Here is a 14,327-nt window from a genome sequence, read left to right as displayed (position 1 = left end):
ATCCTCTTTGTGCAATGTACTGATGTACAGTACTGTCAGAAAAACAGCATGATACTACCACCAACATGCTTGACCGTTGGTTCGGTGTTCTTAGGTTAAGAAAACAACCTCACCTTGATCCCCTGCAAACATATTGCTTTTCATTGTGGCCAAGCAGAGAAGTTAATGACACATTCACACATCATTGTGACTGCCCCCCCCCCCTGTGAATGTGCAGCCATCAGCAGCTTTTCAGATTGTTAGCCAGACAGAACACACTAAGGAATGTGTCTATTTTATTCGAGCACAGTACAGAACCATGTGTTTTTTTATTTTTCATTTTCCACTCTGTCCACCTTTATTCTCCACAATCAACTTTATTACTTTGTTTAGGCCTGTATTTATTGTATTGCACACATCTTGGGTCCGCCTCATCTCCAAAAGGTGAAGTAAAATACAAAATTCTTTCATCAATAAACTGACTAAAACACATTTTGCTAGTTATACGCCATCTTTGCCTCACAACAGAAACAATTTCTTAAATTTCACAGGCCATTTATTGCAGTGTAGTCAGTTTATTAATGAATTAGAATTTTGTCTAAATATAAGAAAATTATACTTTTTCTTAGATTTAAATTTTTTGCAGTGAAGTTACAATACCTGATTTCAGGTAAGTCATTTCTGATTTCATAATCACTGCTCTCCCTGGTGGATGGATAAATCATTGCAAGTACTTTAAACACAGAGAGGTAAGGGGCGGATCATGCCGGCCCCCTTGTTCATTACATCATCATGGGGGATCTCATTATAGTCAAGGTCCCACCCAAGACCCAGCAGGGACCTGTCATGGACCAGCCAAGGCCCCATCATGGAAACGGGAAAATTCAAGCGGCTACATCTGTAAATTTGGTGCACATGAACCTTTCCAGTGTTGTTTTTCGCTGTTGTTCTGCATATCAGGGAATCTGTGCACTACATGGTGTGTTTTTATAGGTCAAGTTCCCCTGCTGAAATGCAGGCAGCCCAATTCAAGACCAGCGCATAAGTCTCCCAAGCATGTATTTCCTATATCCGATAAGATGGCAGAATTTCTCTCAATGTGCAATACTGACTGCCAAGTGCGATATCTGTGATGTATGTGATGTACTTTTCTTGTAGAGTGACATAAGGATTCACTTTAATTAAATGTGTGTCCCCTATCTTTATAATCCAAAAGGACGAACCAGTACCAGCAGTGGAGGCCGTCAGAAGAAATGCCGCACTGGGCCACCGGCACTCAGCTCCCAAACCATATCTGGATCTGCTCCCATCCCGTTGGCGACCAGCAGGGCTCAGCAGGGCAGAAGACGCCGTAGAAATACGGCGGGAGGCCGGTCAGGCCGTAGAAAGAAGTGTAAAAAACAGAAGGGGCCATTTACAAAAAATTTGCAGAACCTGCTAACCTTCAGTAACCCCTTTGATTCAATCCAGGTGGGTGACAAGATCCCGTGTGTGGATCTCACCCAGAGTGACGACGAGGTTGCTACCATCCTGTGTCGCACTCCATCAATGTCAGAGCCTGAGCCCTGCTCACCAGCCTTCTCCTCCACTTCCTTCTTATTTCCATCACCAGTCCCATCCTCTTTTGCCTCCTCTCCATCCCCATCTTTTTTTACAGACTCTCCTCCTCCGTCACCATGTGTAGTCTCACCTGTAAGCCCATCTCCACACCCATCTTCACCTCCAGCCACAGTTCATCCCACCCCTCTGTATCAGGTTCCAGCGCAAGCTGCAGCCCCCTCATCTGAGCTGGTTACGGGTCCGACACCCCTACTTATTTCCCCTTCTGTTGTTTTTGAGAAAATGGAAAGATTCAATAAGATGCATAACTTTTATCTATGCAACTATTCTAAAATGACCTATGATGCCAAGTGCCTTGCTCATTACTGGTGTAATCAGTTTTGGAATGATTTTCAACATGCAGTTTACATCTGCAAGCAGGGGAAGAATCAAAATTCAGAGAATCACTACTCATATGGTGATAATGAGGGTGCCCAAGCTGAGCTGATATTTGATGATGAGGCGCTGGATCAGCTGAGTGCCATCCCCGGGATCCTGGAGATGGCTGTGGAGATGGGCTATCTTGTGTGATGTAAATAGTTTTTTATAGAACCTGTAAATAATTAGGTGAGAGATCTCACAAGTACTTAGGATAAGATAAGATTAAGGTAGTTTAACCTTATCTTAACTAATCCTAAGATTGTATGATATAAGATTACATAGGATAAGACTAAGGATAGCTTAAGATAAGATAGTATAGAATAAGATAAGCCTAAGATAGGATAAGTTAAGGTTAAACTAAGATAGTATGACATAAGATTACATAGGATAAGACTAAGAATAGGTTAAGATAAGATTGTATATAACGTAACATAGTATAGAATAACGTAAGACTAAGATAGGATAAGTTAAGGTTAAATTAAGATAGTATGACAAGATTACATAGGATAAGACTAAGAATAGTTTAAGATAAGATTGTATAACATAAGATAAGACTAAGATAGGGTAAGTTAAGATAAGATTATATAATATGCAATAACACAGGATAAGATAAGATAGGTTTGTCAGGGACTGTACTGTTCCTATCCTGCCCTTCATTCCCCAAATGGGGGGGGGCACGAGGTTAATATAAAGTTGTATAATTTTAGTTTTTAGTTTTCTTATTCTTCTATTTGTATTAAATAAATATGGATTATTTTGAGTATGGTTTGTGTCTGTGTGATTATTTAAAACATTGTGAAGTTTCACACAAAATTTGATTAGTTTAAATAATGATTGGTTAAACTCATAAGGTTCTCCACCAGAAGGAGACCAAAGTATTTGGTTCTATCGATGATCTCTACGCATGACCCGTTGATGTGCAGCTGAGAGTGGTCACTCCGTGTTCAACAACCATTTCTTTTGTTTTGTCTACATTCAGAAACAGGTGGTTGGCTCTGCACCAGTTCGATAGTCATTGCATTTCCTCTTTGTATGCTTCCTCATCGTGTTTACTGATGAGACCCACCATAGCTGCGTCATCAGCAAACTTGATGATGTGATTTGAACTGTGCATTGGCACATAGTCATGAGTCATCAGAGTGAACAGTAGTGGACTGAGCACACAGCCCTGGGGGGCTCCAGTGCTCAGTGTGGTGGTGCTGGAAGTGTTGCTCCTGATCCAGACTGACTGAGGTTTCTCAGTAAAGTCCAAGGTCCAATTGGAAAGAGAGCCGTTCAGGCCCAGGAGGCTCAGTTCTTCAATCAGCTGCGGAATGATTGTGTTGAATGCTGAACTGAAGTCTATGAACAGCATTTGAACGCAAGTGTCTTGTGGGTAAGGGCCAAATGGAGTGTGGTGGCTATGGCATTGTCCATGGAACAGTCGTGGTGATATGTGAATTGCAGGGGGTCTAGTAATTAGGGCAGCAGGGTCTTGATGTGCTTTATGACGAGCCTCTTGAAGCACTTCATAATGATGGGTGTGAGTGCAGCAGGACAGTATTTGTTGAGGCTGGACAATGAAGTTTTCTTCAGCATGGGGACGATGGTGGTGGTCTATTTCACTGGTTTGATTGATGAGAGAGAACTGACCGACTTTGACACGGGGAGAAGATGCAAAGTCCTCACTCATGGAATCCTGGTGGAGACTCGAAACCAGGTCCCAATGGTCTGAGACGACAGTGCTTGAAGCTGTGCCATTATGTTACGAGTAGTAGAATGGAAAAATGAAGGACGTTGTTTGAGAGTAATGACTCTGGGCTCTGCTAATGGAATTACTGCTGTTGGGTTCTTGACTCCTTGATGAAGTTTTACAATATTTCCCTCAGTCTAACATATTTGAGCAATCGGACCTGAGCATGAGACTCTGATAGCATGAATGTCACATCAGATGCAAAAGTGACCACTGACTCTTAGAGTCAAAATATTGCATTTACACTACATCAACTAATTTCAACAAAGTCATCTGACCACTAACCTGCTCTGTTAACGACGTTTTCAATTTCCCCTTTTCTGTGTCATTTGAAGTATGCAGCCATTGCTCAATGGCTGCATTGCTCAAATACTGCTGTCATTTTTAGATTAACAGTATTGGTCTAGTTTAATATATTCGCTCACTATTCCTTCTGGTTTTCCTGGTCAGGGTCATAGGGGGTGCTATCACAGACAGCACTGGCTACAGGGCTGGGGTACATGCTGGACAGGGTGCCACTCCTTCACATAACACACACTATGGGCAACTGAGAAACACCAGTTCATCAAACTGCATCTTTGAATGGCGGAAAAAAAACTGCACAAGAATCTACAACCTACTGAACCAGCTTGCCACTTGTTTAACATGCGACTATAATAGATTAGTACTTGCAGTTAATTAGTTTATAAACGTTTATGGCATTATTTTATGGCCATGTGCTTTGCATGTAAGACCTATAAATTATTTACAATTGTTTTTTTTTTTTTTATTGTAACCTGTTCCTGGAATATCTTATTCCATAGTTACTGTTTTTCTAGGTATCATCATGTACTTTAGTGATGTACTTTTTATGACCAGTGATTGATGTGACAGAGTAACCCAATCAATAAGCAATTCATATATCTGTGATTTAGGAAAAACACCTCCTGAATCCACAGACGTAACACACCCCCAAGCCGCCAGAGGGCACTCTTACCATTTTATATAGTCTGCTGATAATTATATGCCTTTAATACACACTTCTGTTTAAGGTAAATAAGTTAAAAAGGGGAGTTGTGGAGGGGTGGGGGAAGGTTTGTTCTGAAGTATTGGAGGAGGGATTATCACTGGAGTGATATATTTACATTTCTTTCATTTGTAGATTTTTTTATGTGTGAATTTTGTGTTCATTTATGGGGTTTTTTTTGTTACTGTAAATCTGGTGAAACTTACCGTCAAGTAGAACAGTTTTGGACTTAAATTTGTAATTTTTCATACAATATATTGTATTTTCAAAATGTTTTTTATTGCTGCGAGGACTATCCCCATTAGGGAAACGGTGCATAACAAGCCTTCACCCTGGGGAAGATGGTGGTAGTGCTATCGTTTGACAACCAGAAGGTTGCAGGTTCAAGCCCTGGTTCCTCCTGTCCCCATCAAAATGGGGCCTTGAGCAAGACCCTAAACCCCAAATTGCTTCTAGTGTGTAGGTTGGCACCTTGCATGGAAGCCTTCGCCACCGGAGTGTGTGTGTGGCATAAAATGTAAAGTGCTTTGAGTACTTGTACGAATAGAAACGCGTTATATAAATGCAGTCCATTTACCCTGGGCAGAAAATGCATTGTTTGTACAGTATGCCTTAGTGACAGAGTACCAATTTCAGAGGGTATTAACTTGAAAAATATGCAATGAAATACCTCATAATAATGTCTGAACATTCAAACACAGCATACAATTCAGTTTGCAAATTTAAACAATTTTATCTAAAAAGGACAGTTTAATTTCAGAGCCAATGGCCGTGTGACAAAAAACATTTGAATTATTATTATTTTCTTAGTAAGATGAAACGCCGAAAACATTCCTGGAGCCTTCAATTTAGCGTACACAGTGCCCTCTACAGGATTCTGTCGAAACAGCATCCCCGTCAGCCTCGTTTGCAGAATGTACGCATTTTTTTCCAGCATACGTTTTTCTTTATAAATCCCAAAATCTCCTTAGAAATGTAACAAATGTTATGAATGAAGCATTTATAAATGAGTTCCCCAATTAATGCGTTTACATGGCTAGCTCTGTAATTGCATTATTAAAATCACATGAAAACATCTTAATTGCATCAAGGCACGTAAACGTAGTCACGTGACAAAAGATAACTTCGTGACTTAGCGAACTCATGTTCTTCATCTCCTCTGTATGGACCATAGAGCTGTGTATCGGAGAGTCTGGCGACACGCTACGTTTCAAGATAGAGAATATAATTCAATATGCTGCTATATTTTGCAATTTTTAAAATCTGATCTCAGGAAAACTTGTCAAGGTATAAAAAGCACACCGCCATGAAATCTGAGTACAAATGTTTGCTTTTTTTTAACGCAACCATAATAGAGGGGTCTGCATTTATCACAGTCCCTGTAAAAATCTAACATCATAGCACCATAACTACTGCGGATTCAGCCAACGGCGGCAACGTCACTAGTCAGCAGTGTTGTGCAGGTTACTGGAAATTACTACTCATCAATTACCGCATATAAATGTACTTTTAATACGGGTGGGATTGGACCATGTGTCTGCCAGGAGTTTCGACGTGTGGTGGGTGCAAATGGTCGGTGGCGATGTTTCTGCAACACAGATGTTTGCTGATGGGTTTTCAAGCATCGCGGAGACATAGTGCCAATGCATGTGTGCTCTCTGGCTAGTTATATTATTTCAGTGTTGCAGCTATGACAGTGCCAGACAATACAACCGTCTAATTGTATCTATCAGCGTACCTACAATACCACCCATTCATTGCGCCATGGTGAGGTCGGGTGGCGTTACATCATAAACGGGAAATTAAGGGAACATGCTGCCTTTATCCATTAATATTTTCACGCAAGACAAAGGTAAAGAGTGCATTTAAATTTCAGCACCTTCCGTGTTTTTTAATGGCAATTAGTTACATTACTCCTTATAGACAAAAGTAGTGGGGTTATAGTAACGCCTTACTACCAACACTGCAAGGTTTGCTAATGCTAACGTTAGCAGTACAGCCTTATGCTACTTCCTCTCAGAATCAGAATGGACTTTATTGCCAAATGTTGAGCAGGTTTACAACATCAGGAAATTGCTGCGGTGTTCAGTGCGATATCCTCGCAAGATAAGATAGCGTTACCGTCACTGTGCAAATACAATAAGATGTCTTTGGAGCAAGCCTGTCGACGCCATGTTAAGGATAAAAGTACAAGTAAAAGACAATATGAAATAAAAGAAATATACAACAACAGGAAAGAAAAAAAAATGCTGGTACTGGAAGCAAAGAAACCAGTAAAACACTGTCAGAGGAACATTGGAGAGCTCGGAGCAGCTGCGAATGTGCCGCCATCATTGTTCATAATTCTTCAGTTTACGTTGCTACAGTGGAAGAGTGAAATGGCTGAAGATGAATTACAGCACTGCTGTCTAACGGTCCGGGGGTCAGACAGAGCAGAAAATAAACCACCGCGGGAACCTTTGCATGTAAACTATTAATTCGAATCTGTACCTTTAGGACAAAACACAACATGGCAATAAGTGTATCGACATATCCCTAGATTCTTAGGAATATTAGCAATACAGAAAAATTTCCAAGTGGCTAAATATTTAGTTGTAAATGAAAACCACGAGTGAGATAAAAACGTCCCCTCGTCATTCCCCTGCATCAAATCCCCCACTGATTGAATGGGTCGCTTAATTATCGCTATGAATTCTGGGAGTCTGTGAAACGTCACGACCGCAGCTCTCGCGTTACTTGCTACCAGGAAGGAATTCTATTCAAATACTTTAATAAATTTATATATATATATATATATATATATATATATATATATATATATATATATCAATCAATCAATTAATTAAACAGACACGAACTGTAGTGTGTGATTCTACATCTTGTGTTGATAATAAATCGATATTCCGTAAACATTCGATATACGGCCCAGCCACAATTGGTCCGTTTTGTCACCTGGAAACTTAGCAACTGTGTTGTAAGCGAATCTGCAGCGCTTTTATGTTTTTAAAGGTGTCTTCTAAATTTACGCTGCTTCTATTATCTTTCCGCGCTTTTGTCAATATATATCGTGTGTCTTGTCATTTGATTGAAGTGTTTGAAGACTTTGCAGCGTGCTGGCACTAATCGGCCACCGTATCTTAGCAACCGCATCATAACAATTTGAATTTCATTTAGAGTTTTGATTTGAACATTCAAAGCAGCTCAGATTTTCAGTTTCCCAGCAAGATATACGACGCGAAAGATGTCTGCCTTGAACGCGACTGTCTACCTCCAGAGAATTGACTCGTTCCTGCCAAATGGGGCCGTCAGTGTCCGGATTGCTCCGGAAGACATCCCCGGTTCAGTCAGCCATGGTAAGGACGGCAAAATGATGCCCATAATATCTCAGTACTCGAAGAATGAAAGTCAGAATAGGGTTGACTGGTCTTGAATCTTGCAGTCTGTGATAACTATCTTATCCTAACTCGGAACTAAATGTCTTAGGATACTAAATAATAAAATGGTTCACCTTTAGCCCAACAGCGATTTGTTACCATGAAGCAGTAAAAAATACGGGGCTCTTTTCGGCATGTCTACTGTACTGTATAACGAAATCAGTAAAATCTGTGGCTGAGACGTGTTTGAACAAACATCAAATGCTAAGGTAACAGGTGAATATGTCCCCCACATTGCCAAAAGCCAGCCAACGTGAGTAACCCCCTTCCTTGGGCTGTGCCTAAATTCTCGTCTAAATACGCCCATTTATTCACTTGCAGGGTGTTACATTGAGATGGCGCTTTCTTTACAAAAACACATTTTAATTGTGGTCACAAGTTGATACACAAGTACAAGTATCAACGAGAATCGTTTGGTAGCCATTAGCAAGCTTCTGGCATAATTCTAGCGGAATGTTTGATCACTCTTCTTTGCAGAATTTCTAGTTCATTTAAACTAGTTGGGGTCCTGGCACGGACCCACAAATTTTCAATAGGGTTGAGATCGGGGGTACTTCACAAAGCAGGATTTATTGCTTTGCCGAATAACTTGTTGGAGTTAAAGTACACCTCTGGGACCCGGGTTCGAGTCTCCGCCTGGGTCACATGTGTGTGGAGTTTGCATGTTCTCCCCATGTCGTCGTGGGGTTTCCTCCGGGTACTCCGATTTCCCCCCACAGTCCAAAAACATGCTGAGGCTAATTGGAGTTGCCAAATTGCCCGTAGGTGTGCATGTCAGAGTGAATGGTGTGTGAGTGTGCTCTGCGATAGGCTGGCCCCCCATCCTGGGTTGTTTCCTGCCCCGTGCCTATTGCTTCCGGGATAGGCTCTGGACCCCCCGTCACCCAGTTGGATAAGCGGTTTGGAAAATGGATGGATGGATGGATTATGTGGCTTTTACAATCTGTTTTGAAAGTGATTTATCAAAATGACTTATTTCAGTTTCGACTGTCTTATTAGCAGTTTTTGTGTCAATATGTAGGTATGTGCAAAATGGCCCCTGAAAATGTAATGTGAGTGAGATTGAAGCATTTAGTCATTGATTGCATTTTGAATGAAAGCAAAGTGAAATGCTTAACAATTTAGCCCACATAAGTAAATATTGTGGTGACTGCATGAAGAGTTTTGTCTTAGCAATGGAAAAAAAACTGTAAAATTCACACTGCCTTTCCAAACTGATTGGTGTGAAGAGCAGTGACAGACAGTCCAGACTGATGGGCCATTGACAGTATGCAAAGGTGACTCCAAAGTCACTTCAAAGTTGTAACACTTTAGTAATCAAATCTCATACAATTTTTTGAATCTCTCATTCACCTTTGTGTAGCCATCCCCTATATCTGTAAGCTTCGGAGCTCAAGTCTAGGCTAGAAATATTTATAATGTGATATTTTACAATTTGTCAGCACCACTGAAAATAGGTTTTTGAAAAGTGTATGTGTCACGATCCGGAAATACTGGAGACGGCGATCGTGCGGGAAACAGGCAAGGGAAACCAGGTACGGGGAATAACGGGGTTTTATTGGAGTAACGGGGACTAGGGAACATCGGACAGGGACTAGCAAACATCCACACGAACTAACATCGACTGACATTAATGACAGACAACCGGTTAGTACAAAACAGGAACTTAAATACATGGAACAAGGCAGCAGGAAACAAGACACGACTGGGCAGGATCAGGAAATCACACGTGGGTAATTAGGGGGCGTGGCACACAGGAGGAGCGGACGAGCCGGGCATGACAGAACCCCCCCCCAAAGGCGCGCTACACCGGGCGCGCCAAGGAAGGGGGCGACGGACGGGACGAGGCAGGACAGGACCTGGAAAACAAGAACAGAATTAACGCAGGACAGGGAACAGGACCGAGGCACAAAACAGAGCGAGGGACAAGACAAAAGACAAAACCTGACAGAGGGTCGGGAAGGCAGACAGGCAAACCAGGAAGGGAGACACAGAGGGAACGGGCGGAACAAAGGGGCCAGGAGTGCAAGGCGGGTACACCGGGGCACAAGGAACAGAGACGGGAGGAACAAAGGAACGAGGAACGGAGAAAGGAGGAAAGACAGGAGGAGGAGCAAACAAAGGAGGGACCAGGGCAGGAGAGAAGGGAGAGAAGGCGGGGGAACAAAGGGGAGCCCGTGGGAGCCCCAGCGGGCGACGGGAGGCAGCCGGAGGGACCGCAGGCGGCCGGGAGGCCGGAGCCGGAGGGGACCCCGGAGGGGCCGAGGAGACAGGGCGAGGGACCCGCGGAGGGGCCAGGGAGGGAGCAGGAGGGAGCACCGGGGAAGGGGACGAGGGAGTAGGAAGGGGCCAGGGCGAAGGCCCGGAGGAGGGGGGAGCCGCAGCAGGCGGCGACGTCCGGGAAAGGGCCGGAGGTAAGGGCCCCGCAGGCGACCGAGGAGCCGCCGTCGGGGAACCCCCAGGCGACCGACCAGGACCCAGAGAGGGGAGCGAGGCAGGGCGACGAGGCACCGGAGAGGGACCTGCAGGCGACAGCCGACCCGGAGGGCCAGGACCCGCAGGCGCCCACCGAGCCCCAGCGCAGGCGAGGGAGGGCGAGCCAGGGGGCAGGGCGGGCGGGACCCCAGCCCTGCGTCTGTGTCCCCTTCCCCTGCGGGACACAGACAAGCCGACCCTAGTTCGGGGTCGATCTCGCCGGGGCGAGGGACAAGGGGTTACTAGTTCTGTCCCCGAGGGGTCCCATTCCAGCTCCTCCACCTCCGAAGAGGGAGGAGCCAAGATGGAGTTGTCCAGGACCACCTCGGGGACTAGGACAGGGACTGGAGCTGCTGCAGGCGGAGGGGACGCCTCTGGAGCTGCTGCAGGCGGAGGGGGGCGCCTCTGGAGCTGCTGCAGGCGGAGGGGGCGCCTCTGGAGCTGCTGCAGGCGGAGGGGGCGCCTCTGGAGCTGCTGCAGGCGGAGGGGGCGCCTCTGGAGCTGCTGCAGGCGGAGGGGGCGCCTCTGGAGCTGCTGCAGGCGGAGGGGGCGCCTCTGGAGCTGCTGCAGGCGGAGGGGGCGCCTCTGGAGCTGCTGCAGGCGGAGGGGGCGCCTCTGGAGCTGCTGCAGGCGGAGGGGGCGCCTCTGGAGCTGCTGCATGCCGCCGGGGCGCCGGGACAGGAACACGGTCAGGCCGCGGGGGGGGGCGCCTGCCCGGGAACTGGAGCGCGGTCAGGAACTGGAGCGCGGTCAGGAACTGGAGCGCGGTCAGGAACTGGAGCGCGGTCAGGAACTGGAGCGCGGTCAGGAACTGGAGCGCGGTCAGGAACTGGAGCGCGGTCAGGAACTGGAGCGCGGTCAGGAACTGGAGCGCGGTCAGGAACTGGAGGTGGCTGCAGTGGGGGCGCCGGCCCGGGAGCTGCAGCTGGCGGCTGCAGAGGGGGCGCCTGCCCTGGAGCTGCAGGTGGCTGCAGTGGGGGCACCTGCCCTGGAGCTGCAGCAGGTGGCTGCAGTGGGGGCGCCTGCCCGGGAGCTGCAGCAGGCGGCTGCAGAGGGGGTGCCTCTGCAGGAACTGGAGCACTGTCAGGAACTGGAGGCAGTGGGGGCGCCTGCCCTGGAGCTGCAGGCTGCTGCAGTGGGGGCGCCTGCCCTGGAGCTGCAGGCGGAGGGGGCGCTTCCGGAGCTCTCCGGAGCTTGATCAGCCTCCGGAGGTCTTCAGCCATCCTCTCCAGATCTGAATACGGGGATTCTGGAGTGAAAGAGGCGAAATCCTGCCCTAGTTGCACCGCGAGCTTTTCCCCCTCCGGAGGGCCCTGTGGGGCCGGTTCTCCCATCACCCTCCAATACAGTCCTTGGAGGGTGAAGTACCTGTCAGCGAAGATCCTGGGTGGCGGCGGCAGCGAAGACGGCTGCGCAGGCGGCGGCGGCCGCACGGGAACGGGGTCCGCCGGCAATGGCGGCCGCACGGGAGCGGTGTCCGCCGGCAATGGAGGCCGCACGGGAGCGGTGTCCGCCGGCAATGGCGGCCGCACGGGAGCGGGGTCCGCCGGCAATGACGGAGGGAGGTCCTCCGTACGGGCGATCGCCGTTCTCCTCCGTCTCCCTCGCAGGCGCCTGGCGGTTGCGGGAGGCGGCGCGATGTCCGTAAAAACGGACGGTGGAAAAAAAGCTTCTGGCTCCGGGTAGTGGAAGGGCTCCTCGTCCTCGTCCTCACTTGAGAGCCAGTACTTCCACGCAGGATCGGGGACGCGTGTGGTCGGCCCCCGGGCTGGAGGTAGGGCAGGTACCTCCCTCTCGTCCTCCGCCGGAAGCCAAAGCCTGGAGAGCGAGCAGGCGCCGAGAGAGATCGGCTCTTGAGGGAGCCTCTTCCTTTCTCTCTGCTTCTTCTTTGGGTCCGTCATTCTGTCACGATCCGGAAATACTGGAGACGGCGATCGTGCGGGAAACAGGCAAGGGAAACCAGGTACGGGGAATAACGGGGTTTTATTGGAGTAACGGGGACTAGGGAACATCGGACAGGGACTAGCAAACATCCACACGAACTAACATCGACTGACATTAATGACAGACAACCGGTTAGTACAAAACAGGAACTTAAATACATGGAACAAGGCAGCAGGAAACAAGACACGACTGGGCAGGATCAGGAAATCACACGTGGGTAATTAGGGGGCGTGGCACACAGGAGGAGCGGACGAGCCGGGCATGACAGTATGTTTAAAGTAGATTTTAACAAAAAAAAAATGACATTCTAAATGTTCTCAGATTATTAGTGCTGAGTTTGTGCTGAATAAAAGCATTTGTAGCACTTTGGGATAAATATTTTTTAGATAGGTGAAATATTTAACAGTTTTTCTGAATTGCTGAAGTATTGAAAATCATTTTGGGAACAAAACTGCCGATTGCCAAAAGTCATTTATTGAATCAGTCACTTGTTTGGTGAAACTTTAAACCATGCTCACCTAGTTAGACACAATTTTCAGATCTCAGTCATCCTTTTTGCAAAATTCAAAACACATTCTCATTCATCAAAACACATTTTGAGCTATGGTGAACTTTGATGCAAAATAGAAAACACAGGCCGCAGAGGTTAAGCGCAGCCCACACACAGTAGTCATTGACTCAAAACTGTTCACACATATTTCTAAACATTTGAAGAAGCCAAAGAGTGACTAGAACATAGAATACGTGCCATAGAAGGATAGGAGTTGCATTTTGAAGTCAAGGTACAAAAGGGTCACACAGAGGATTCTTTCTGCATCACTCAACAAGGGATAGCATCACTAGTCCCAGCACTGAGACATGGTGATGAGGCAGAATGAATATTCTTCTGTGACTCTGGCTTGGCAGTAGCACATTTTACTGTAATATGCCTCTCGTTTGGTTACTTTATGGATTAGTTTTTTATAGTAACTTTTCTAGAGTACTATGTATGGCAAACGTTACATATTACAGTTTTTCTTGTTGTTTACGCACAATTACTTGTACTTGAGACACAATGACTCCAACCCCCTGAACCAATTCTGCTAAACTACAAGCACAATTCCTGCTTTACACTCAAATTGCATTTTTAAAACACACTTTTTTCAAAACACTACACACAATTCTCTGCATTTGGCACAATTTCCATGAAGAAAATCTCTTGTTTTCACAAGGAACACACTGTCATTCAAAATTGTAAAGTCAGTTGCCCTACTTTGCATACTAACTCATCACATAATTGTAATTTAGAAATCAGAGCTTTATAAAAGGCCAACAGGTGAGCTCTTCTGTTTTGGAGCAATGGATGCCAACGTTGGAAACAGAGGCAGAGCCAGAGGAGTGAGAGTAAGAGGAGGAGGACGGGGAGCACGAGGAAGGCCAAAGAAAGTAATCTCTCATGAGATCAAAGCCACTTTGGTTGACCATGTGATCAACCATGGTCTAACAATGAGGGAGGCTGGGCAAAGAGAGTTGAAGTCTCTTGATGGCTGGATTCCCCATGCTAGGTGATATTTCCCCCGCTGCTTGGCCAGGGCAAACATTGCTTGTGATGTGGATGAGGTGCTGTGGCCAGACCGAAACAGAAGGGAGGATGCAGCGGAGTTGTTTTTTTTTTTTTTTACTGTAACTGTATTCAGTAAATTCTTGGAATATAAATTCAAAAAAAGGCTTACAGTAAGTCACTATGATGAATGAAGAAGTGGTCATAGTGTTTTACATTAAGCACTTCAGTAATCAA

General features: G+C 46.2%; 1 protein-coding gene across 8 annotated transcripts in view; it reads left to right on the top strand.

Moving 5' to 3' along the window:
* The window catches only part of LOC125751473 (uncharacterized), a 63,841-nt gene that overhangs the window by 3,875 nt on the left and 45,639 nt on the right, over positions 1-14,327 (top strand). For 4 of the 8 annotated variants that reach the window (XR_007400628.1, XR_007400629.1, XR_007400627.1 and 1 more), the window contains exon 2: positions 1,196-2,362. The exons of 3 other annotated variants lie outside the window; for them this stretch is intronic. Coding sequence is in view for 1 of the 5 variants with exons in the window: in XM_049030333.1 (XP_048886290.1) it covers positions 7,939-8,050 (112 nt within the window). In the remaining 4 variants the exon portion in view is untranslated. Of the gene's footprint in view, positions 1-1,195; positions 2,363-7,938; positions 8,051-14,327 lie in introns of those variants that run through there. One more of the 8 variants, XM_049030333.1, reaches the window with a different exon arrangement.

The sequence above is a fragment of the Brienomyrus brachyistius genome, chromosome 11 (assembly GCF_023856365.1).
Source record: "Brienomyrus brachyistius isolate T26 chromosome 11, BBRACH_0.4, whole genome shotgun sequence".
Taxonomy (NCBI): Eukaryota; Metazoa; Chordata; class Actinopteri; order Osteoglossiformes; family Mormyridae; genus Brienomyrus; species Brienomyrus brachyistius.
Note: the sequence above shows the minus strand (reverse complement) of the source record. Positions and strands in the feature narration are given on the sequence as shown.